The sequence below is a fragment of the Tachypleus tridentatus genome, unplaced genomic scaffold (genome assembly GCF_004210375.1).
Source record: "Tachypleus tridentatus isolate NWPU-2018 unplaced genomic scaffold, ASM421037v1 Hic_cluster_1, whole genome shotgun sequence".
In the NCBI taxonomy this organism is placed as follows: Eukaryota; Metazoa; Arthropoda; class Merostomata; order Xiphosura; family Limulidae; genus Tachypleus; species Tachypleus tridentatus.
In genome coordinates this window covers 3,607,341-3,635,196 of record NW_027467777.1, presented here as the reverse complement: position 1 = coordinate 3,635,196, position 27,856 = coordinate 3,607,341, and the positions used below count along the sequence as shown (strand labels likewise).

Sequence of the window (27,856 nt, the reverse complement as noted above, 5' to 3'; positions counted from 1 at the left end):
AGGAGCTAAAACAGATGACCCTTCAGGCTATCATTTGAGGTAAGCTAGGTGAATACTAGTATCCTGTGGTAGACCCTGAGTCTGAAGAACGGCAGATCGTTCATTTGGATCTCTGTGCCTCCACTGGGTCTTGCTAGTAGAGATTTCACATTTTCCAGTGCTAAACGAAGGCTAGTTGGGAATTACAAAATGTAGTAATTCCTCTTTTGGATCAGAATTCCAACAGAGGGCTATTGAGAAGACAAAATAAATCTGGTGAAATGGAGGATGATAATCAGATTATGGGAATGCCACTGATAATGGAAAGGAATATTGATGATAAGTATGTTAATTCTGTCAGTCAGGCAGTCAGAGATGAAGACAAGGGTATAGAAACTGAAGAAAATGAGACCACTGAATTAAACGGTCACGTCCAGTGAGAAAAGTATTGTCCAAAACCTGAAGGATAAGTCACATTGTGCTTCAAGCTCTGCATCAATGGTACCTGGAGAGTCTTCAACCATGGTTTCTGAATCTGTGTCAGTAACAGAAACTCCTGTTACTTTCTGCTCAGATATAGCATATACAAAGGTATTTAAAAATCTGTTTTATTTTATATAATAAAGACTTTTTTCTTAAATAGCTCACCCAACTGACTGCTCAAGTAAAATTGTTGGCAGTTATGAGGGAACACTACTTTTAGTAGTTTAAAGATAGTAGATAAATGAGGTACAGTATATGTACAGTACCTTTGTTTTTTATGTTTTCACAATAAGGTTAATATGTTTTTAATATGTTGCTGTTTAAGTAGATTTTGGACTTTTGTTATCACCTTCTGAAGAAGCCTGTTGTATAAAACTTTTGTGTTATTAATAGTTATGTTTTTTTTACATACATTAACTGTAAACTCATATGAAATCTTTATTAATTTTCTACATTTTTCTGCAGAACAAAAATGCAGTAAAATCTGGAGAGCAGCTTTTAATTTTACTAAGTACTAGTGCAGTTGATAATGTCACCTGTGGCAGTGCTGTTTGTGATAGGTCTGACACTATCAGTCCCTTTTCTGGTGAATCCCATCCTGTCGAGTTTCCTGGAGCTCTTGTTCATCCAGCTGTACAACAGCTACAGGGAACACAGGATTCCTACGTTCCACTCCTGTTTTATTCCATGATACTGAAGTCTCGAGTTTTATTGGTAGTGAACATGTTAGCAATACTGTAGATAATAGGTTGGAGTTTTCTGGAAATGAATCTTAAGTGTTACATTATGGAAGACAACAAATACTGTTAGTACTGTTGAAAACAAGTAATACATTTAAACTTCAGAAAAAGTATTTTATAAAATATGTAATTTTTGTTTATTGTAAACATTTATCTGCATTCATAGACTACTTAATTGATTCTTTTATAAAATGGATCCTTGTTATTCATTCATGTGAAGAAGTATTTGAATTATATTTTTAAAGTCATATTCTTATATTTGACAATTTTAATATTCATTACGATTGCAAATCAGTTATAGGAAAATTAAAACTAGAAGTATTAACGACTTTTCGACATTTAGAAGTATTTCATCAATATTAAATAAGTATAAGGACAGAGTATTATAATTAATTTTTCCTATTGCCAGTCATGTTTAGGTTATTTTTACCATATAAACATTATCGAATGTGAGTACACGTTGTGTTTCGTTAATAGATTGGTTACTTATTAAGCATTGTTTCAACATTATCAGCTTCTAAACCACTCTATATACAATTCAGCATGTATTCGTTTTCTTGCTAACGATATTTGCTTAGGGTACAAAGGGAACAGTAGTGATTCTGCAAGTGACGAATTGGTTGAATGTTCTTGACACCAGATGTCCTCTTATTTTGGTTTATTCTGAAAGTTCTGCAGGATTATGTTTATGTATACTGTCATATACGGTTAGTATGAAATGTTGGATGTGTACAAGTTTTTGCTCAGTTTTTCTTATGTTGAATCCAACAAATTAGTAATGTACGATCATTAATAGAAATCTTTAATCAGATTTCAGTATTGTGATGTGTTTCAGGTTTTGTTTTAGAATTAAAACTTTTTCATTGGTAACTGGAAAAGAACTTAATGGTAATGCAGTTTAGCCAAATGTGTATAATTTAGTGATTATTATATTAATCTAGTACTTCATAACCTATTAACACAGTTACGAGTATACTTATAACACGGAATTAAGCTTTGACACCCGTGGTGGGCAGGATAAAGATAACCCCTTGAGTTATTAGAAGTTGGTAAAATAATTCCTTTTGAAAGTTTTTTTCCTTTAAGTCATTCTATAAATTGTGTGTTAAGTCTAAATATTGTTCTTATAATACAAATAACAGGAAATATTATGTAGTTACTTTGTGTATGGGAATATTTTGACTTTTGTTACCTTTACCATAATGTTGCTTATTAAAACATTAATAATCATTTAAGATAGCAAAAAAATAATGAAAAGAGAAAGTCCTAAACTACATTTTTTCAGAAAGTGGACTTTTCTTTTTTAATGTTTGTTATCAAACAAGCAATGATTTAGATTTTCTTGTTGGTATTTTTATGTGATTTTTTGCTCTGTTATGTTACAACACTTTGAACAAAAGCACTGTTGCAGATCACAAATAAAGTCCATATATCTGTGCAGGTATTTTTTTTTAGCTTTTTAAGACTTTATGATAGCAGTATATTTGAAGAGTAGTTTAAAAACATGTTTTTAATTCAGTCACAGAGAACAAGAAGATGATGAGCTTCATCAGTGTAAGGAGATTTTTTCACAAGTTGTACAGATCGTTAAAGATATATGCAATGTTGCAAATCAGGTAAATAGTTGATGACATTTCATATTATTTTAAGTATTATATTACTCGTACATATAAAGTGACATGTTCAATAAAATGACAAGTGAATTTTGTCTTGCAGCCAGTGAGATGTTCCACTTGAACTGTTGGTATATCCAGATGTTGATAATTAATGCAGAGAAGCTTATGTTTGGTATTTTAAACATGGAATTTATTTGTTGGTAAACAGGGTTTATGATCAAACAGGACTTTTTGATTAATATTTTAGTGTATAATTTATTAATGTATAAACATTAATTAATTAACAAACATGTTTGTCACTGACTTTTATATATGTTTTACTATTTTACTATTATTTTTGTTATAAAGTAATTCTTTAGGAATATTTTAAAATTTAAGTAAATAATACACTAACCTCGTAATACACTTATGTATGTAAACTAATAAAAGTTGACAAGTATAGTTTCTCTAACTTGTGACAGTTTGCAACAAGTGTCATTTACTTCTTGGCAGTATGAATATTTTAACACCAAGTCGTTTGTAATTTTCACTGTTTACTCAGTTTGATCACTTCAGAGCTATTTTAGCAATTCACAGCTTGATTTATTGCATATACAGTATACTTTTTATATATTATTATTTGAAGTTGAAATAAATTTCCTCTGTAGATGTTATTTCTATATCATTCTGAATAGTATGTGTCTTTGAAGTAGAATAATGCATTTTGGGTTGGCATTTCATTATTAAATGGGCTTGCAGAGAACAAAGTCTTATATTAGATATTACAATTATGTGAATTTTCACACCTACATTTTTTCTCCAGATCATTAATATTTTTTGTATTATCACAGACTCTTCTTCTTCAAGACTTGCATGAATCTCGTATGTGTAACCAGTTGCTGGTACCGGAAGCTAGTGAAGACATATGGAAACAAGGAGGTTTCTTATCCTCAGGGCACAGTATGTTAGGAGAAGATGGTATATAGACCTTTATTACCTACACCATCTACATGTGAAGTTCTGTGATCACTCTTACAAAAGTATTGTACAATTTCAATTCATGCATTACTGATGGATTGCTGCTTTTGTAAGTAATTTTATACATTATCTGTTTATAGTTATACTAGTTATTATTAATTTTAACTTCACTCTGTAGAACACGATGCTCCAGAACAACAAAGCTACTTAGAAGCCACCATCATGAAGTTTATGCCTGAACGTTTGATTGTGGAGTCGTTTGGGAAACTCTCTTCACTCTTCGTCCTAGGTTGAATACAGGACCAGGTCACAGTGTCAAATATAACTTTAGTAATAGGTATAACTTAACGACTTTTTTGAAGATATAAATCTTTAATTTACTTTTAAATAAATAGGCTGGTATTTTAAGTTAAAATACCTAACTTATATTTAGTCACATAATAGTACTAGAGAACATTTATTATGTTGAGAAGAGGTTAAAAAGGATTGAAATAAATTATTTAATAACATGTTTTGTCAATGTTAATGATATAACAAACATAATAACAAAAGTATTATGTTCAGAGAACTCTTAAGGTACATGGAAATAGTGTATGCATAGTTTTATTTTAAAATTGATATTTGTTAAGGAACAGAAATAAGCATTTTACATCCATAATATAATAATAGAAGAAAAACAATTAAGTGCCTGTCTTATGTTATATTTTAATTATTATTTTCCAACTTTCCAAATCTGAAATTTAAATTTGTGTTGAATAGGGATCCGAGCTCTCTGGGCAGTGCTAAATTCATTTTCTGTCAATAATAGGAAGAATATGTTTGTATATCAAGAAAGATGTGGATCAGTATTCTATCTGAGACACTTGCTGATATTGTTCTGTTCATTAAAGCACACAAATTATTTATTTACTTTTAGATGTTTCATGATAACAATTTTAGATGTAATTTTTTTTAATTAGGTGAAACATATACTGTCATTTCATGTAATTTTATATAATATTTCTAAAGTATTTTCTTTCTGTATGTAAACTGACAGTGTTCATTGTTTATGAAACTATGTAATCAGGTTTTTAAGTGTCTTTATAGTTGACTGTGTGGGAGATTGCAGTGTAATAGAGATATAAAATAGTGGTATATATAACTAACAAAAACACTTTTGTGTTGTTATAGATTGAATGAAACACTTTGTGAAGGACATTCAGGGTATGGACATAGCAAGAGGAAAGACTCACTTTCAGGTTTGTGTTTTTTAGAGACCTTTAAGACAACATCCTTAATATTATAGGATTTGACTGTGGGTATTTTGTCTTACCATGTTCTATATATATCCTTTTATTATTTGTTTAGTAAATATCTAATGTATACTAATTACCTAAGTTAGATAATTGCAAAACTTTTTTGTAAGGAAGATATTTCGTGGGTGTGTACATAAATCAAGCTTTCCAGTACACCCTTTTTAAAATTTAGTATAGTAATTTAAACCTCTTGTGACATCTGAATTGCTCACCAGTGTGGCTGAATCTGCTATAATATCCAGGTTTATGGAGAGTAAATTCTGTATCTTCTTCCTCCTTACAAAATTCCACACAACACATCTGGTTCTTAGTTTTATAAATGTCTCTCCTCCATTGATATCTTCCATTCTGTGGACAGATATTTTCAAATAAGTCTTGTTTAAGCTTGTTAGTCACTATAAGGTGTTTAAGTTAATATGAATAATTCTACTATTTTATGGAAGAGGGACAGTTCAGCCAACCTTCTAAACTCATAGCTGCTTACTATTAATAGACAAGTTCTTTTGGCCGTGAATTTTATTTTTTATACTGGAAATTGTGACATCCTTTACTAGCCTACCTAATTAACACCCAAATTTAATTTGATTTTAGTGATTTGGAAAACTTCAGTGTTACAACCAAATTTTAAAAACAAAATTTTTTGCACGAGAAATAAATACTGCTGCTTTGGTGAAGGGATAATTCAGTGTAATATTTTTTTTTTCAGTTATTGAATTATTTTTTGTTTATTTCTTGCTGAAATGTATGAAAAATAAAGAAAAAATTTTTTCCGAAGTTAAAGAAATGTATAACTATGTTATATTTCTTGCACCTTCATGCAAAGGAGCACCAGATCAGATTGAAAATACAATAGTAGACAAATACAACAATATATTGATTATTAAATAATGTTAGAAGTTTGTATATAGATATAGATTGTTATTAGATATTTCTGCAGTATTTCATTTTACCATTCCTACTCTAAACTCATCATCATGCTGTGGAAATTTTCTTGTGACAGAATTTGCTCAGTTTCTTGAAAAATCCCAAATATACTGACAGTAAGGCAGAGAATCGTTTTAAGGTACTGATGTATTTATAGCTCAGCTTCTTTCTGTGTCATCTCCATCACTTAGTGCTTTGATTTTTGTGGGATGTTAGGAGAAGCGTCTTGTAAAAGTATAAGCATAGATAACCCCTTTTTTTTTTAAATGTTAGTTATGGCTAAACAGCAATAAATAGCTGTAGAAGTAAATCAATGAAGTTGATATACACTATACATATATATTATTATACCATAAAAAGGGTATGCTATGGATTATATGAACAACACATACAAACAGCTATCATCCTGTTTGCCTTATTGCAAACAACAGAAAAAGGTTTGACAGAAACATGAAAAAGAGTAAGTACTTCTAACAAATTATAAAATACAAAAATATATTAATTTATTTCTATTCTTCACATATGTCTCTCTTAAGTTAAGACCTTCAATCAAGTTCTTGTCAATTATGCCTTTTTGATTGATTTTACATCTGTAAACAAACCATTGCAATTTTTTTGCTACTTGTTCTTGAGTAAAATATTACAGTGATGAACATATACTTGATGGAATTTTAAAACAAAAATTACACTTCTATTAAACAGCTGTATCATATTATATTACACTCGGTGACAGTGAATTTATGGACTATTCTCAATGTATGTTTTACAAGTCCAATATTGTTTTGTTACAGTTTGCAAAAATCTCCTAATATTTTTATATCAAATTATACTTTACAATTACCATATTACAAATATAACAAAACTAAAGCAAGTCTGGAACAGAGTGACATTAATATAAAGTTAAAAATATATTGAAGGCAATACACAACCTCGTTCAATACAAAGCATTCACTAATGTAATTTTAAAAGACCAGTTATGAAGGCACATGAAGTTTATAAAAAAACATAACTAGCCTTTTTATCTGACATGTATACAAACTGGATATAAATTCATATACAACAGTATTTTGTTTGTTTTAGAATCATGCACATAATGGGTCAGTTTTTTCACATCCTTCCCTAATATTCAAAAGATAAACAAAAAGGAAGTTAGTTGCTCAACTCGTGATAACCCTGTCTGACCAAAGAATGGGATTTGATGATCACTCTCATAGTGCACCCATGGCCTCAAAGTATGTAAACAAGTTTGTTTCTGTGACATGTCATAAATCATGAATTCTCATATTCAAAGTTTGGATATAATAACCACTAGGCCATCTACATAGATCCTTCAATAATCAATACACAGATTTGTATTGTGGTAGTAATGAAACTACCAGTAATGTAAAATATTACACACAAAACATGCTAGCTTTTTATGGGCCCAGCATGGCCAAGCGTGTTAAGGCGTGCGACTCGTAATCTGAGGGTTGTGGGTTCGCAACCCTGTCATTCCAAACATGCTCGCCCTTTCAGCCATGGTCAATCCCACTATTCGTTGGTAAAAGAGTAGCCCAACAGTCCTAAATTAAGAATGGCTAGCAAACCAACTCATCAACCCTATTTTATCCACCACCCCTCAAAAAAGTATGAAATTTGTTTGGTTACAGAGCTAACAAATAGAAAAGTTCAAGAAAAAAACAGGAGATTAGTTGAGTACTTTATTTCTTTTTTTAATGTTTGTTATTTAGGCATAAGTGTAAAAGTAATTGACGTGTAAATATAGGTGTATTTGTTAGGTTAGTTAAGATTAGAGTAAGTAAAATTATAATATAAAAAATGGTTCTAAAGGCACAAGAACAGGTTGTAATAGCTCATGGGTAACATAATTTGTAATTTAAAGCAAGCTGCATGTAATTTCACAGATATATCATTGTGACACTGGGGAATGGTACGAAAAAGATTAAACAAAATAAACTTAAAAGTTTAAAAAGTGTACATTGTTACAAAGAAGAAAAATATGTGGTCAAATTTTTTACATTTTTAAATGGGTAAAATTTGATAGTGAGGTAAAAGTATGGTTTCCCCTTTAGGATCTTTTTAGCTTAATGCTTCTGATACGTTCATTATTTCCTTTTTTTGAATTTAAAATATTATATTCTTTCCTCTTTGCTTTAATTAATATATTGTTTTATGACATTAAAATTTGTTTTCACTTTAGTTTCAATCCATTTCATAACTTTGCTAAATATGTTAAACTGTTGCCAGCTAACTTTATTATTAATCCTCCATTACTAACAAGTAATATTCATTTCCAATATTTTATTACATATACATACCAACTTCTCCAATTCCATGAACCAACTGTTGGTTCTTCCTTGTTGTTGAAGCTCTAGATGATATAGAAATGGTCATGGTCTGAGAACCCTGAACCAAAGCGAGGTCAAAAGTATAAAAATAGTTGTCATTCTCTTTGGCATAGAGATTTACTTAAATTATTGACAAAACATGGTTATATTTTCTGGGGAAAGATAATTAGTAAAATAAGTTATGACTAAAACAGTTTCAGTCTAAATGATTTCAGTTATCAATCCTGAGAGTGAAACCTGTAAAACTAAGCACAGTTTAGCATAAACATCAACTGTTACAGTCTGCACATCATCCCTTATTTCTGTTTTATTTTAATAAAGATTTTGTTAATTGTACACACTTGCCCCTTATTTTATATACACTAAAAAACTTGTTAAATACAGTACCCCATACTTCCTGGACAAATTTGCTGTTATCAGTAGATCCAATTCACTGATCACATCAAAGTATCACACATGTACACTACATTATTTTTTTCTTTGTTTGTTTTACATATCCAATCCATATAATGTATTCAACCTAGAATTTGAATTAGGATATAATCAAAGCCAAATCACAATGACCATATAGACAATATAAGAATGAGATGATTTAAATTGTTACCAGTCTTATATCAAGAGAATATTGTACACACACTAGTTTAGAATTAAACAAGTAATGCTGTCTTCAGTAGCATACATATAACAAGATATAGTTGAATTATTATTATTATACTAGCATATACCTAGGATAAAGACACCAACCAAATGAATAGTAATAAAAATAATTATAAGTGAACTGCAAAGCAGATCAGTGTAACAATAATATACCTGTTAAAAAATAAATATGGACCTCATACTGCAACAAATATTTTATAGGAGACAGTGCAGCTGTGAAAATTATCCATTGTTTGAAATAACTACTCTCACATTCTTTTACACTGGGCATAAACGTTCAGTAACATATATGTATTTTAAATATACTCATTACCAGTCAAGAACATGCAAATAAATTTCAACCTTAAATATATACAACACAGTAGGACTGCTCATAATAAACCAAATACATTTTATGCATTTTGCATTCAACTAAAACAAGAGACTATCTACTATTTCATTAATTAGCTCATTTTTTTTAAAGAATTACATATAGAGGGCAGTACAATTTAAGAAAAGCTGATATTGTGAAAAAGTGTAATAATCTGTTAAAAATACATTTTCATCATAGGAAAATGTTGATATAATGTAATGCAAGTACAAAACCAGCCTTTCCATGCTGATGAAATATATAAATTATTTATGTAAAAAATAAAATAAAAATAGCTGGTATAATATACAAGATCCTGCAACTTTTTTCTGCCTTTGTGAAATTCTTAATGCTATTGTTTTTTGCAATATGTTATTTGAAAATAAAAACATTACTTCAGGTAATATTTTATGTATTATAAACTTGTAATTATTCTTATCAATGTATATGTAATAGGAATTAAAGTTTTAAAACATTATAGGGAGAATTTTTGTTCATCTTCTATCTTCAAGAGAAATAATATGTAAATTATTTCAATATTGCATACTTTACATATTTTTTATATGTAGGAGCTAAAACAGATGACCCTTCCAGGCTATCATTTGAGTAAGCTAGGTGAATACTAGTATCCTGTGGTAGACCCTGAGTCTGAAGAACGGCAGATCGTTCATTTGGATCTCTTGTGCCTCCACTGGGTCTTGCTAGTAGAGATTTCACATTTTCCAGTGCTAACGAAGGCTAGTTGGGAATTACAAAATGTAGTATTTCCTCTTTTGGATCAGAATTCCAACAGAGGGCTATTGAGAAGACAAAATAAATCTGGTGAAATGGAGGATGATAATCAGATTATGGGAATGCCACTGATAATGGAAAGGAATATTGATGATAAGTATGTTAATTCTGTCAGTCAGGCAGTCAGAGATGAAGACAAGGGTATAGAAACTGAAGAAAATGAGACCACTGAATTAAACCGGTCACGTCCAGTGAGAAAAGTATTGTCCAAAAACCTGAAGGATAAGTCACATTGTGCTTCAAGCTCTGCATCAATGGTACCTGGAGAGTCTTCAACCATGGTTTCTGAATCTGTGTCAGTAACAGAAACTCCTGTTACTTTCTGCTCAGATATAGCATATACAAAGGTATTTAAAATCTGTTTTATTTTATATAATAAAGACTTTTTCTTAAATAGCTCACCAACTGACTGCTCAAGTAAAATTGTTGGCAGTTATGAGGAACACTACTTTTAGTAGTTTAAAGATAGTAGATAAATGAGGTACAGTATATGTACAGTACCTTTGTTTTTTTATGTTTTCACAATAAGGTTAATATGTTTTTTAATATGTTGCTGTTTAAGTAGATTTTGGACTTTTGTTATCACCTTCTGAAGAAGCCTGTTGTATAAAAACTTTTGTGTTATTAATAGTTATGTTTTTTTTACATACATTAACTGTAAACTCATATGAAATCTTTATTAATTTTCTACATTTTCTGCAGAACAAAATGCAGTAAAATCTGGAGAGCAGCTTTTAATTTTACTAAGTACTAGTGCAGTTGATAATGTCACCTGTGGCAGTGCTGTTTGTGATAGGTCTGACACTATCAGTCCCTTTTCTGGTGAATCCCATCCTGTCGAGTTTCCTGGAGCTCTTGTTCATCCAGCTGTACAACAGCTACAGGGAACACAGGATTCCTTACGTTCCACTCCTGTTTTATTCCATGATACTGAAGTCTCGAGTTTTATTGGTAGTGAACATGTTAGCAATACTGTAGATAATAGGTTGGAGTTTTTCTGGAAATGAATCTTAAGTGTTACATTATGGAAGACAACAAATACTGTTAGTACTGTTGAAAACAAGTAATACATTTAAACTTCAGAAAAAGTATTTTATAAAATATGTAATTTTGTTTATTGTAAACATTTATCTGCATTCATAGACTACTTAATTGATTCTTTTATAAAATGGATCCTTGTTATTCATTCATGTGAAGAAGTATTTGAATTATATTTTTAAAGTCATATTCTTATATTTGACAATTTTAATATTCATTACGATTGCAAATCAGTTATAGGAAAATTAAAACTAGAAGTATTAACGACTTTCGACATTTAGAAGTATTTCATCAATATTAAATAAGTATAAGGACAGAGTATTATAATTAATTTTTCCTATTGCCAGTCATGTTTAGGTTATTTTTACCATATAAACATTATCGAATGTGAGTACACGTTGTGTTTCGTTAATAGATTGGTTACTTATTAAGCATTGTTTCAACATTATCAGCTTCTAAACCACTCTATATACAATTCAGCATGTATTCGTTTTCTTGCTAACGATATTTGCTTAGGGTACAAGGGAACAGTAGTGATTCTGCAAGTGACGAATTGGTTGAATGTTCTTGACACCAGATGTCCTCTTATTTTGGTTTATTCTGAAAGTTCTGCAGGATTATGTTTATGTATACTGTCATATACGGTTAGTATGAAATGTTGGATGTGTACAAGTTTTGCTCAGTTTTTCTTATGTTGAATCCAACAAATTAGTAATGTACGATCATTAATAGAAATCTTTAATCAGATTTCAGTATTGTGATGTGTTTCAGGTTTTGTTTTAGAATTAAAACTTTTTCATTGGTAACTGGAAAAGAACTTAATGGTAATGCAGTTTAGCCAAATGTGTGTATAATTTAGTGATTATTATATTAATCTAGTACTGCAACCTATTAACACAGTTACGAGTATACTTATAACACGGAATTAAGCTTTGACACCCGTGGTGGGCAGGATAAAGATAACCCTTGAGTTATTAGAAGTTGGTAAAATAATTCCTTTTGAAAGTTTTTTCCTTTAAGTCATTCTATAAATTGTGTGTTAAGTCTAAATATTGTTCTTATAATACAAATAACAGGAAATATTATGTAGTTACTTTGTGTATGGGAATATTTTGACTTTTGTTACCTTTACCATAATGTTGCTTATTAAAACATTAATAATCATTTAAGATAGCAAAAAATAATGAAAAGAGAAAGTCCTAAACTACATTTTTTCAGAAAGTGGACTTTTTTTTTAATGTTTGTTATCAAACAAGCAATGATTTAGATTTTCTTGTTGGTATTTTTATGTGATTTTTTGCTCTGTTATGTTACAACACTTTGAACAAAAGCACTGTTGCAGATCACAAATAAAGTCCATATATCTGTGCAGGTATTTTTTTAGCTTTTTAAGACTTTATGATAGCAGTATATTTGAAGAGTAGTTTAAAACATGTTTTAATTCAGTCACAGAGAACAAGAAGATGATGAGCTTCATCAGTGTAAGGAGATTTTTTCACAAGTTGTACAGATCGTTAAAGATATATGCAATGTTGCAAATCAGGTAAATAGTTGATGACATTTCATATTATTTTAAGTATTATATTACTCGTACATATAAAGTGACATGTTCAATAAAATGACAAGTGAATTTTGTCTTGCAGCCAGTGAGATGTTCCACTTGAACTGTTGGTATATCCAGATGTTGATAATTAATGCAGAGAAGCTTATGTTTGGTATTTTAAACATGGAATTTATTTGTTGGTAAACAGGGTTTATGATCAAACAGGACTTTTTGATTAATATTTTAGTGTATAATTTATTAATGTATAAACATTAATTAATTAACAAACATGTTTGTCACTGACTTTTATATATGTTTTACTATTTTACTATTATTTTTGTTATAAAGTAATTCTTTAGGAATATTTTAAAATTTAAGTAAATAATACACTAACTCGTAATACACTTATGTATGTAAACTAATAAAAGTTGACAAGTATAGTTTCTCTAACTTGTGACAGTTTGCAACAAGTGTCATTTACTTCTTGGCAGTATGAATATTTTAACACCAAGTCGTTTGTAATTTTCACTGTTTACTCAGTTTGATCACTTCAGAGCTATTTTAGCAATTCACAGCTTGATTTATTGCATATACAGTATACTTTTATATATTATTATTTGAAGTTGAAATAAATTTCCTCTGTAGATGTTATTTCTATATCATTCTGAATAGTATGTGTCTTTGAAGTAGAATAATGCATTTTGGGTTGGCATTTCATTATTAAATGGGCTTGCAGAGAACAAAGTCTTATATTAGATATTACAATTATGTGAATTTTCACACCTACATTTTTTCTCCAGATCATTAATATTTTTTGTATTATCACAGACTCTTCTTCTTCAAGACTTGCATGAATCTCGTATGTGTAACCAGTTGCTGGTACCGGAAGCTAGTGAAGACATATGGAAACAAGGAGGTTTCTTATCCTCAGGGCACAGTATGTTAGGAGAAGATGGTATATAGACCTTTTATTACCTACACCATCTACATGTGAAGTTCTGTGATCACTCTTACAAAAGTATTGTACAATTTCAATTCGTGCATTACTGATGGATTGCTGCTTTTGTAAGTAATTTTATACATTATCTGTTTATAGTTATACTAGTTATTATTAATTTTAACTTCACTCTGTAGAACACGATGCTCCAGAACAACAAAGCTACTTAGAAGCCACCATCATGAAGTTTATGCCTGGAACGTTTGATTGTGGAGTCGTTTGGGAAACTCTCTTCACTCTTCGTCCTAGGTTGAATACAGGACCAGGTCACAGTGTCAAATATAACTTTAGTAATAGGTATAACTTAACGACTTTTTTGAAGATATAAATCTTTAATTTACTTTTAAATAAATAGGCTGGTATTTTAAGTTAAAAATACCTAACTTATATTTAGTCACATAATAGTACTAGAGAACATTTATTATGTTGAGAAGAGGTTAAAAAGGATTGAAATAAATTATTTAATAACATGTTTTGTCAATGTTAATGATATAACAAACATAATAACAGAAGTATTATGTTCAGAGAACTCTTAAGGTACATGGAAATAGTGTATGCATAGTTTTATTTTAAAATTGATATTTGTTAAGGAACAGAAATAAGCATTTTACATCCATAATATAATAATAGAAGAAAAACAATTAAGTGCCTGTCTTATGTTATATTTTAATTATTATTTTCCAACTTTCCAAATCTGAAATTTAAATTTGTGTTGAATAGGGATCCGAGCTCTCTGGGCAGTGCTAAATTCATTTTCTGTCAATAATAGGAAGAATATGTTTGTATATCAAGAAAGATGTGGATCAGTATTCTATCTGAGACACTTGCTGATATTGTTCTGTTCATTAAAGCACACAAATTATTTATTTACTTTTAGATGTTTCATGATAACAATCTTAAATGTAATTTTTTTTAATTAGGTGAAACATATACTGTCATTTCTTGTAATTTTATATAATATTTCTAAAGTATTTTCTTTCTGTATGTAAACTGACAGTGTTCATTGTTTATGAAATTATGTAATCAGGTTTTAAGTGTCTTTATAGTTGACTGTGTGGGAGATTGCAGTGTAATAGAGATATAAAATAGTGGTATATATAACTAACAAAAACACTTTTGTGTTGTTATAGATTGAATGAAACACTTTGTGAAGGACATTCAGGGTATGGACATAGCAAGAGGAAAGACTCACTTTCAGGTTTGTGTTTTTAGAGACCTTTAAGACAACATCCTTAATATTATAGGATTTGACTGTGGGTATTTTGTCTTACCATGTTCTATATATATCCTTTTATTATTTGTTTAGTAAATATCTAATGTATACTAATTACCTAAGTTAGATAATTGCAAAACTTTTTTTGTAAAGAAGATATTTCGTGGGTGTGTACATAAATCAAGCTTTCCAGTACACCCTTTTTAAAATTTAGTATAGTAATTTAAACCTCTTGTGACATCTGAATTGCTCACCAGTGTGGCTGAATCTGCTATAATATCCAGGTTTATGGAGAGTAAATTCTGTATCTTCTTCCTCCTTACAAAATTCCACACAACACATCTGGTTCTTAGTTTTATAAATGTCTCTCCTCCATTGATATCTTCCATTCTGTGGACAGATATTTTCAAATAAGTCTTGTTTAAGCTTGTTAGTCACTATAATGTGTTTAAGTTAATATGAATAATTCTACTATTTTATGGAAGAGGGACAGTTCAGCCAACCTTCTAAACTCATAGCTGCTTACTATTAATAGACAAGTTCTTTTGGCCGTGAATTTTATTTTTATACTGGAAATTGTGACATCCTTTACTAGCCTACCTAATTAACACCCAAATTTAATTTGATTTTAGTGATTTGGAAAAACTTCAGTGTTACAACCAAATTTTAAAACAAAATTTTTTTGCACGAGAAATAAATACTGCTGCTTTGGTGAAGGGATAATTCAGTGTAATATTTTTTTTTCAGTTATTGAATTATTTTTGTTTATTTCTTGCTGAAATGTATGAAAAATAAAGAAAAATTTTTTCGAAGTTAAAGAAATGTATAACTATGTAATATTTCTTGCACCTTCATGCAAAGGAGCACCAGATCAGATTGAAAATACAATAGTAGACAAATACAACAATATATTGATTATTAAATAATGTTAGAAGTTTGTATATAGATATAGATTGTTATTAGATATTTCTGCAGTATTTCATTTTACCATTCCTACTCTAAACTCATCTTCATGCTGTGGAAATTTTCTTGTGACAGAATTTGCTCAGTTTCTTGAAAAATCCCAAATATACTGACAGTAAGGCAGAGAATCGTTTTAAGGTACTGATGTATTTATAGCTCAGCTTCTTTCTGTGTCATCTCCATCACTTAGTGCTTTGATTTTGTGGGATGTTAGGAGAAGCGTCTTGTAAAAGTATAAGCATAGATAACCCCTTTTTTTTTTTTAAATGTTAGTTATGGCTAAACAGCAATAAATAGCTGTAGAAGTAAATCAATGAAGTTGATATACACTATACGTATATATTATTATACCATAAAAAGGGTATGCTATGGATTATATGAACAACACATACAAACAGCTATCATCCTGTTTGCCTTATTGCAAACAACAGAAAAAGGTTTGACAGAAACATGAAAAAGAGTAAGTACTTCTAACAAATTATAAAATACAAAAATATATTAATTTATTTCTATTCTTCACATATGTCTCTCTTAAGTTAAGACCTTCAATCAAGTTCTTGTCAATTATGCCTTTTTGATTGATTTTACATCTGTAAACAAACCATTGCAATTTTTTTGCAACTTGTTCTTGAGTAAAATATTACAGTGATGAACATATACTTGATGGAATTTTAAAACAAAATTACACTTCTATTAAACAGCTGTATCATATTATATTACACTCGGTGACAGTGAATTTATGGACTATTCTCAATGTATGTTTTACAAGTCCAATATTGTTTTGTTACAGTTTGCAAAATCTCCTAATATTTTTATATCAAATTATACTTTACAATTACCATATTACAAATATAACAAAACTAAAGCAAGTCTGGAACAGAGTGACATTAATATAAAGTTAAAAATATATTGAAGGCAATACACAACCTCGTTCAATACAAAGCATTCACTAATGTAATTTTAAAAGACCAGTTATGAAGGCACATGAAGTTTATAAAAAAACATAACTAGCCTTTTTATCTGACATGTATACAAACTGGGTATAAATTCATATACAACAGTATTTTGTTTGTTTTAGAATCATGCACATAATGGGTCAGTTTTTTCACATCCTTCCCTAATATTCAAAAGATAAACAAAAAGGAAGTTAGTTGCTCAACTCGTGATAACCCTGTCTGACCAAAGAATGGGATTTGATGATCACTCTCATAGTGCACCCATGGCCTCAAAGTATGTAAACAAGTTTGTTTCTGTGACATGTCATAAATCATGAATTCTCATATTCAAAGTTTGGATATAATAACCACTAGGCCATCTACATAGATCCTTCAATAATCAATACACAGATTTGTATTGTGGTAGTAATGAAACTACCAGTAATGTAAAATATTACACACAAAACATGCTAGCTTTTTATGGGCCCAGCATGGCCAAGCGTGTTAAGGCGTGCGACTCGTAATCTGAGGGTTGTGGGTTCGCAACCCTGTCATTCCAAACATGCTCGCCCTTTCAGCCATGGTCAATCCCACTATTCGTTGGTAAAAGAGTAGCCCAACAGTCCTAAATTAAGAATGGCTAGCAAACCAACTCATCAACCCTATTTTATCCACCACCCCTCCAAAAAGTATGAAATTTGTTTGGTTACAGAGCTAACAAATAGAAAAGTTCAAGAAAAAACAGGAGATTAGTTGAGTACTTTATTTCTTTTTTTAATGTTTGTTATTTAGGCATAAGTGTAAAAGTAATTGACGTGTAAATATAGGTGTATTTGTTAGGTTAGTTAAGATTAGAGTAAGTAAAATTATAATATAAAAAATGGTTCTAAAGGCACAAGAACAGGTTGTAATAGCTCATGGGTAACATAATTTGTAATTTAAAGCAAGCTGCATGTAATTTCACAGATATATCATTGTGACACTGGGGAATGGTACGAAAAAGATTAAACAAAATAAACTTAAAAGTTTAAAAAGTGTACATTGTTACAAAGAAGAAAAATATGTGGTCAAATTTTTTACATTTTTAAATGGGTAAAATTTGATAGTGAGGTAAAAGTATGGTTTCCCCTTTAGGATCTTTTTTAGCTTAATGCTTCTGATACGTTCATTATTTCCCTTTTTTTGAATTTAAAATATTATATTCTTTCCTCTTTGCTTTAATTAATATATTGTTTTATGACATTAAAATTTGTTTTCACTTTAGTTTCAATCCATTTCATAACTTTGCTAAATATGTTAAACTGTTGCCAGCTAACTTGATTATTAATCCTCCATTACTAACAAGTAATATTCTATTCCAATATTTTATTACATATACATACCAACTTCTCCAATTCCATGAACCAACTGTTGGTTCTTCCTTGTTGTTGAAGCTCTAGATGATATAGAAATGGTCATGGTCTGAGAACCCTGAACCAAAGCGAGGTCAAAAGTATAAAAATAGTTGTCATTCTCTTTGGCATAGAGATTTACTTAAATGAACTGATGAAGCTCATCATCTTCTTGTTCTCTGTGACTGAATTAAAAACATGTTTTTAAACTACTCTTCAAATATACTGCTATCATAAAGTCTTAAAAAGCTAAAAAAAAATACCTGCACAGATATATGGACTTTATTTGTGATCTGCAACAGTGCTTTTGTTCAAAGTGTTGTAACATAACAGAGCAAAAAATCACATAAAAATACCAACAAGAAAATCTAAATCATTGCTTGTTTGATAACAAACATTAAAAAGAAAAGTCCACTTTCTGAAAAAATGTAGTTTAGGACTTTCTCTTTTCATTATTTTTTTGCTATCTTAAATGATTATTAATGTTTTAATAAGCAACATTATGGTAAAGGTAACAAAAGTCAAAATATTCCCATACACAAAGTAACTACATAATATTTCCTGTTATTTGTATTATAAGAACAATATTTAGACTTAACACACAATTTATAGAATGACTTAAAGGAAAAAAACTTTCAAAAGGAATTATTTTACCAACTTCTAATAACTCAAAGGGGTTATCTTTATCCTGCCCACCACGGGTGTCAAAGCTTAATTCCGTGTTATAAGTATACTCGTAACTGTGTTAATAGGTTGCGGAGTACTAGATTAATATAATAATCACTAAATTATACACACATTTGGCTAAACTGCATTACCATTAAGTTCTTTTCCAGTTACCAATGAAAAAGTTTTAATTCTAAAACAAAACCTGAAACACATCACAATACTGAAATCTGATTAAAGATTTCTATTAATGATCGTACATTACTAATTTGTTGGATTCAACATAAGAAAAACTGAGCAAAAACTTGTACACATCCAACATTTCATACTAACCGTATATGACAGTATACATAAACATAATCCTGCAGAACTTTCAGAATAAACCAAAATAAGAGGACATCTGGTGTCAAGAACATTCAACCAATTCGTCACTTGCAGAATCACTACTGTTCCCTTTGTACCCTAAGCAAATATCGTTAGCAAGAAAACGAATACATGCTGAATTGTATATAGAGTGGTTTAGAAGCTGATAATGTTGAAACAATGCTTAATAAGTAACCAATCTATTAACGAAACACAACGTGTACTCACATTCGATAATGTTTATATGGTAAAAATAACCTAAACATGACTGGCAATAGGAAAAATTAATTATAATACTCTGTCCTTATACTTATTTAATATTGATGAAATACTTCTAAATGTCGAAAGTCGTTAATACTTCTAGTTTTAATTTTCCTATAACTGATTTGCAATCGTAATGAATATTAAAATTGTCAAATATAAGAATATGACTTTTAAAAATATAATTCAAATACTTCTTCACATGAATGAATAACAAGGATCCATTTTATAAAAGAATCAATTAAGTAGTCTATGAATGCAGATAAATGTTTACAATAAACAAAAATTACATATTTTATAAAATACTTTTCTGAAGTTTAAATGTATTACTTGTTTTCAACAGTACTAACAGTATTTGTTGTCTTCCATAATGTAACACTTAAGATTCATTTCCAGAAAAACTCCAACCTATTATCTACAGTATTGCTAACATGTTCACTACCAATAAAACTCAGAGACTTCAGTATCATGGAATAAAACAGGAGTGGAACGTAAGAATCCTGTGTTCCCTGTAGCTGTTGTACAGCTGGATGAACAAGAGCTCCAGGAAACTCGACAGGATGGGATTCACCAGAAAAGGGACTGATAGTGTCAGACCTATCACAAACAGCACTGCCACAGGTGACATTATCAACTGCACTAGTACTTAGTAAAATTAAAAGCTGCTCTCCAGATTTTACTGCATTTTTGTTCTGCAGAAAAATGTAGAAAATTAATAAAGATTTCATATGAGTTTACAGTTAATGTATGTAAAAAAAACATAACTATTAATAACACAAAAGTTTTTATACAACAGGCTTCTTCAGAAGGTGATAACAAAAGTCCAAAATCTACTTAAACAGCAACATATTAAAAAACATATTAACCTTATTGTGAAAACATAAAAAAACAAAGGTACTGTACATATACTGTACCTCATTTATCTACTATCTTTAAACTACTAAAAGTAGTGTTCCTCATAACTGCCAACAATTTTTACTTGAGCAGTCAGTTGGGTGAGCTATTTAAGAAAAAAGTCTTTATTATATAAAATAAAACAGATTTTTAAATACCTTTGTATATGCTATATCTGAGCAGAAAGTAACAGGAGTTTCTGTTACTGACACAGATTCAGAAACCATGGTTGAAGACTCTCCAGGTACCATTGATGCAGAGCTTGAAGCACAATGTGACTTATCCTTCAGGTTTTTGGACAATACTTTTCTCACTGGACGTGACCGGTTTAATTCAGTGGTCTCATTTTCTTCAGTTTCTATACCCTTGTCTTCATCTCTGACTGCCTGACTGACAGAATTAACATACTTATCATCAATATTCCTTTCCATTATCAGTGGCATTCCCATAATCTGATTATCATCCTCCATTTCACCAGATTTATTTTGTCTTCTCAATAGCCCTCTGTTGAATTCTGATCCAAAGAGGAAATACTACATTTTGTAATTCCCAACTAGCCTTCGTTAGCACTGGAAAATGTGAAATCTCTACTAGCAAGACCCAGTGGAGGCACAAGAGATCCAAATGAACGATCTGCCGTTCTTCAGACTCAGGGTCTACCACAGGATACTAGTATTCACCTAGCTTACTCAAATGATAGCCTGGAAGGGTCATCTGTTTTAGCTCCTACATATAAAAATATGTAAAGTATGCAATATTGAAATAATTTACATATTATTTCTCTTGAAGATAGAAGATGAACAAAATTCTCCCTATAATGTTTTAAAACTTTAATTCCCTATTACATATACATTGATAAGAATAATTACAAGTTTATAATACATAAAATATTACCTGAAGTAATGTTTTATTTTCAAATAACATATTGCAAAAAACAATAGCATTAAGAATTTCACAAAGGCAGAAAAAAGTTGCAGGATCTTGTATATTATACCAGCTATTTTTATTTTATTTTTTACATAAATAATTTATATATTTCATCAGCATGGAAAGGCTGGTTTTGTACTTGCATTACATTATATCAACATTTTCCTATGATGAAAATGTATTTTTAACAGATTATTACACTTTTTCACAATATCAGCTTTTCTTAAATTGTACTGCCCTCTATATGTAATTCTTTAAAAAAAATGAGCTAATTAATGAAATAGTAGATAGTCTCTTGTTTTAGTTGAATGCAAAATGCATAAAAATGTATTTGGTTTATTATGAGCAGTCCTACTGTGTTGTATATATTTAAGGTTGAAATTTATTTGCATGTTCTTGACTGGTAATGAGTATATTTAAAATACATATATGTTACTGAACGTTTATGCCCAGTGTAAAAGAATGTGAGAGTAGTTATTTCAAACAATGGATAATTTTCACAGCTGCACTGTCTCCTATAAAATATTTGTTGCAGTATGAGGTCCATATTTATTTTTTAACAGGTATATTATTGTTACACTGATCTGCTTTGCAGTTCACTTATAATTATTTTTATTACTATTCATTTGGTTGGTGTCTTTATCCTAGGTATATGCTAGTATAATAATAATAATTCAACTATATCTTGTTATATGTATGCTACTGAAGACAGCATTACTTGTTTAATTCTAAACTAGTGTGTGTACAATATTCTCTTGATATAAGACTGGTAACAATTTAAATCATCTCATTCTTATATTGTCTATATGGTCATTGTGATTTGGCTTTGATTATATCCTAATTCAAATTCTAGGTTGAATACATTATATGGATTGGATATGTAAAACAAACAAAGAAAAAAAATAATGTAGTGTACATGTGTGATACTTTGATGTGATCAGTGAATTGGATCTACTGATAACAGCAAATTTGTCCAGGAAGTATGGGGTACTGTATTTAACAAGTTTTTTAGTGTATATAAAATAAGGGGCAAGTGTGTACAATTAACAAAATCTTTATTAAAATAAAACAGAAATAAGGGATGATGTGCAGACTGTAACAGTTGATGTTTATGCTAAACTGTGCTTAGTTTTACAGGTTTCACTCTCAGGATTGATAACTGAAATCATTTAGACTGAAACTGTTTTAGTCATAACTTATTTTACTAATTATCTTTCCCCAGAAAATATAACCATGTTTTGTCAATAATTTAAGTAAATCTCTATGCCAAAGAGAATGACAACTATTTTATACTTTTGACCTCGCTTTGGTTCAGGGTTCTCAGACCATGACCATTTCTATATCATCTAGAGCTTCAACAACAAGGAAGAACCAACAGTTGGTTCATGGAATTGGAGAAGTTGGTATGTATATGTAATAAAATATTGAAATGAATATTACTTGTTAGTAATGGAGGATTAATAATAAAGTTAGCTGGCAACAGTTTAACATATTTAGCAAAGTTATGAAATGGATTGAAACTAAAGTGAAAACAAATTTTAATGTCATAAAACAATATATTAATTAAAGCAAAGAGGAAAGAATATAATATTTTAAATTCAAAAAAAGGAAATAATGAACGTATCAGAAGCATTAAGCTAAAAAGATCCTAAAGGGAAACCATACTTTTACCTCACTATCAAATTTTACCCATTTAAAATGTAAAAAATTTGACCACATATTTTTCTTCTTTGTAACAATGTACACTTTTAAACTTTTAAGTTTATTTTGTTTAATCTTTTCGTACCATTCCCCAGTGTCACAATGATATATCTGTGAAATTACATGCAGCTTGCTTTAAATTACAAATTATGTTACCCATGAGCTATTACAACCTGTTCTTGTGCCTTTAGAACCATTTTTTATATTATAATTTTACTTACTCTAATCTTAACTAACCTAACAAATACACCTATATTTACACGTCAATTACTTTTACACTTATGCCTAAATAACAAACATTAAAAAAGAAATAAAGTACTCAACTAATCTCCTGTTTTTTCTTGAACTTTTCTATTTGTTAGCTCTGTAACCAAACAAATTTCATACTTTTTTTGAGGGGTGGTGGATAAAATAGGGTTGATGAGTTGGTTTGCTAGCCATTCTTAATTTAGGACTGTTGGGCTACTCTTTTACCAACGAATAGTGGGATTGACCATGGCTGAAAGGGCGAGCATGTTTGGAATGACAGGGTTGCGAACCCACAACCCTCAGATTACGAAGTCGCACGCCTTAACACGCTTGGCCATGCTGGGCCCATAAAAGCTAGCATGTTTTGTGTGTAATATTTTACATTACTGGTAGTTTCATTACTACCACAATACAAATCTGTGTATTGATTATTGAAGGATCTATGTAGATGGCCTAGTGGTTATTATATCCAAACTTTGAATATGAGAATTCATGATTTATGACATGTCACAGAAACAAACTTGTTTACATACTTTGAGGCCATGGGTGCACTATGAGAGTGATCATCAAATCCCATTCTTTGGTCAGACAGGGTTATCACGAGTTGAGCAACTAACTTCCTTTTTGTTTATCTTTTGAATATTAGGGAAGGATGTGAAAAAACTGACCCATTATGTGCATGATTCTAAAACAAACAAAATACTGTTGTATATGAATTTATACCCAGTTTGTATACATGTCAGATAAAAAGGCTAGTTATGTTTTTTTATAAACTTCATGTGCCTTCATAACTGGTCTTTTAAAATTACATTAGTGAATGCTTTGTATTGAACGAGGTTGTGTATTGCCTTCAATATATTTTTTAACTTTATATTAATGTCACTCTGTTCCAGACTTGCTTTAGTTTTGTTATATTTGTAATATGGTAATTGTAAAGTATAATTTGATATAAAAATATTAGGAGATTTTTGCAAACTGTAACAAAACAATATTGGACTTGTAAAACATACATTGAGAATAGTCCATAAATTCACTGTCACCGAGTGTAATATAATATGATACAGCTGTTTAATAGAAGTGTAATTTTGTTTTAAAATTCCATCAAGTATATGTTCATCACTGTAATATTTTACTCAAGAACAAGTAGCAAAAAAATTGCAATGGTTTGTTTACAGATGTAAAATCAATCAAAAAGGCATAATTGACAAGAACTTGATTGAAGGTCTTAACTTAAGAGAGACATATGTGAAGAATAGAAATAAATTAATATATTTTTGTATTTTATAATTTGTTAGAAGTACTTACTCTTTTCATGTTTCTGTCAAACCTTTTTCTGTTGTTTGCAATAAGGCAAACAGGATGATAGCTGTTTGTATGTGTTGTTCATATAATCCATAGCATACCCTTTTATGGTATAATAATATATCATTATAGTGTATATCAACTTCATTGATTTACTTCTACAGCTATTTATTGCTGTTTAGCCATAACTAACATTTAAAAAAAAAAAGGGGTTATCTATGCTTATACTTTTACAAGACGCTTCTCCTAACATCCCACAAAAATCAAAGCACTAAGTGATGGAGATGACACAGAAAGAAGCTGAGCTATAAATACATCAGTACCTTAAAACGATTCTCTGCCTTACTGTCAGTATATTTGGGATTTTTCAAGAAACTGAGCAAATTCTGTCACAAGAAAATTTCCACAGCATGAAGATGAGTTTAGAGTAGGAATGGTAAAATGAAATACTGCAGAAATATCTAATAACAATCTATATCTATATACAAACTTCTAACATTATTTAATAATCAATATATTGTTGTATTTGTCTACTATTGTATTTTCAATCTGATCTGGTGCTCCTTTGCATGAAGGTGCAAGAAATATTACATAGTTATACATTTCTTTAACTTCGGAAAAAATTTTTTCTTTATTTTTCATACATTTCAGCAAGAAATAAACAAAAATAATTCAATAACTGAAAAAAAAATATTACACTGAATTATCCCTTCACCAAAGCAGCAGTATTTATTTCTCGTGCAAAAAATTTTGTTTTAAAATTTGGTTGTAACACTGAAGTTTTCCAAATCACTAAAATCAAATTAAATTTGGGTGTTAATTAGGTAGGCTAGTAAAGGATGTCACAATTTCCAGTATAAAAATAAAATTCACGGCCAAAAGAACTTGTCTATTAATAGTAAGCAGCTATGAGTTTAGAAGGTTGGCTGAACTGTCCCTCTTCCATAAAATAGTAGAATTATTCATATTAACTTAAACACATTATAGTGACTAACAAGCTTAAACAAGACTTATTTGAAAATATCTGTCCACAGAATGGAAGATATCAATGGAGGAGAGACATTTATAAAACTAAGAACCAGATGTGTTGTGTGGAATTTTGTAAGGAGGAAGAAGATACAGAATTTACTCTCCATAAACCTGGATATTATAGCAGATTCAGCCACACTGGTGAGCAATTCAGATGTCACAAGAGGTTTAAATTACTATACTAAATTTTAAAAAAGGGTGTACTGGAAAGCTTGATTTATGTACACACCCACGAAATATCTTCTTTACAAAAATGTTTTGCAATTATCTAACTTAGGTAATTATTATACATTAGATATTTACTAAACAAATAATAAAAGGATATATATAGAACATGGTAAGACAAAATACCCACAGTCAAATCCTATAATATTAAGGATGTTGTCTTAAAGGTCTCTAAAAAACACAAACCTGAAAGTGAGTCTTTCCTCTTGCTATGTCCATACCCTGAATGTCCTTCACAAAGTGTTTCATTCAATCTATAACAACACAAAAGTGTTTTTGTTAGTTATATATACCACTATTTTATATCTCTATTACACTGCAATCTCCCACACAGTCAACTATAAAGACACTTAAAAACCTGATTACATAATTTCATAAACAATGAACACTGTCAGTTTACATACAGAAAGAAAATACTTTAGAAATATTATATAAAATTACAAGAAATGACAGTATATGTTTCACCTAATTAAAAAAAATTACATTTAAGATTGTTATCATGAAACATCTAAAAGTAAATAAATAATTTGTGTGCTTTAATGAACAGAACAATATCAGCAAGTGTCTCAGATAGAATACTGATCCACATCTTTCTTGATATACAAACATATTCTTCCTATTATTGACAGAAAATGAATTTAGCACTGCCCAGAGAGCTCGGATCCCTATTCAACACAAATTTAAATTTCAGATTTGGAAAGTTGGAAAATAATAATTAAAATATAACATAAGACAGGCACTTAATTGTTTTTCTTCTATTATTATATTATGGATGTAAAATGCTTATTTCTGTTCCTTAACAAATATCAATTTTAAAATAAAACTATGCATACACTATTTCCATGTACCTTAAGAGTTCTCTGAACATAATACTTCTGTTATTATGTTTGTTATATCATTAACATTGACAAAACATGTTATTAAATAATTTATTTCAATCCTTTTAACCTCTTCTCAACATAATAAATGTTCTCTAGTACTATTATGTGACTAAATATAAGTTAGGTATTTTTAACTTAAAATACCAGCCTATTTATTTAAAAGTAAATTAAAGATTTATATCTTCAAAAAAGTCGTTAAGTTATACCTATTACTAAAGTTATATTTGACACTGTGACCTGGTCCTGTATTCAACCTAGGACGAAGAGTGAAGAGAGTTTCCCAAACGACTCCACAATCAAACGTTCCAGGCATAAACTTCATGATGGTGGCTTCTAAGTAGCTTTGTTGTTCTGGAGCATCGTGTTCTACAGAGTGAAGTTAAAATTAATAATAACTAGTATAACTATAAACAGATAATGTATAAAATTACTTACAAAAGCAGCAATCCATCAGTAATGCACGAATTGAAATTGTACAATACTTTTGTAAGAGTGATCACAGAACTTCACATGTAGATGGTGTAGGTAATAAAGGTCTATATACCATCTTCTCCTAACATACTGTGCCCTGAGGATAAGAAACCTCCTTGTTTCCATATGTCTTCACTAGCTTCCGGTACCAGCAACTGGTTACACATACGAGATTCATGCAAGTCTTGAAGAAGAAGAGTCTGTGATAATACAAAAAATATTAATGATCTGGAGAAAAAAATGTAGGTGTGAAAATTCACATAATTGTAATATCTAATATAAGACTTTGTTCTCTGCAAGCCCATTTAATAATGAAATGCCAACCCAAAATGCATTATTCTACTTCAAAGACACATACTATTCAGAATGATATAGAAATAACATCTACAGAGGAAATTTATTTCAACTTCAAATAATAATATATAAAAAGTATACTGTATATGCAATAAATCAAGCTGTGAATTGCTAAAATAGCTCTGAAGTGATCAAACTGAGTAAACAGTGAAAATTACAAACGACTTGGTGTTAAAATATTCATACTGCCAAGAAGTAAATGACACTTGTTGCAAACTGTCACAAGTTAGAGAAACTATACTTGTCAACTTTTATTAGTTTACATACATAAGTGTATTACGAGTTAGTGTATTATTTACTTAAATTTTAAAAT

The 27,856-nt window shown here is 29.8% G+C and overlaps 2 protein-coding genes across 3 annotated transcripts; one reads left to right on the top strand and one right to left on the bottom strand.

The window, feature by feature from the left end:
* Positions 1–20,348, top strand: LOC143241853 (KICSTOR complex protein SZT2-like). Its single transcript, XM_076485131.1, has 11 exons — positions 1–570; positions 2,722–2,818; positions 3,649–3,884; positions 4,946–5,013; positions 9,918–10,487; positions 12,625–12,721; positions 13,550–13,676; positions 13,856–14,015; positions 14,849–14,916; positions 19,907–20,001; positions 20,307–20,348. The coding sequence occupies exons 7-11, from the start codon at positions 13,583–13,585 to the stop codon at positions 20,346–20,348; spliced, it is 459 nt and encodes a 152-aa protein (XP_076341246.1). The 5' UTR covers positions 1–570; positions 2,722–2,818; positions 3,649–3,884; positions 4,946–5,013; positions 9,918–10,487; positions 12,625–12,721; positions 13,550–13,582.
* LOC143241673 (KICSTOR complex protein SZT2-like) lies at positions 10,857–27,580 on the bottom strand. 2 transcript variants are annotated; one of them, XM_076484901.1, is made up of 4 exons: positions 27,263–27,580; positions 26,925–27,084; positions 26,024–26,091; positions 10,857–11,137 (listed from the first exon to the last, which is right to left on the bottom strand). In XM_076484901.1, exons 1-4 carry the CDS (start codon positions 27,492–27,494, stop codon positions 11,058–11,060), a joined length of 540 nt encoding a protein of 179 aa, XP_076341016.1. In that variant the 5' UTR covers positions 27,495–27,580; the 3' UTR covers positions 10,857–11,057. The 2 variants fall into 2 exon arrangements, with proteins under 2 accessions (XP_076341016.1, XP_076341017.1); XM_076484902.1 differs by lacking the exon at positions 10,857–11,137 and adding an exon at positions 20,563–21,130.
* Positions 27,581–27,856: the final 276 nt, after the last annotated feature.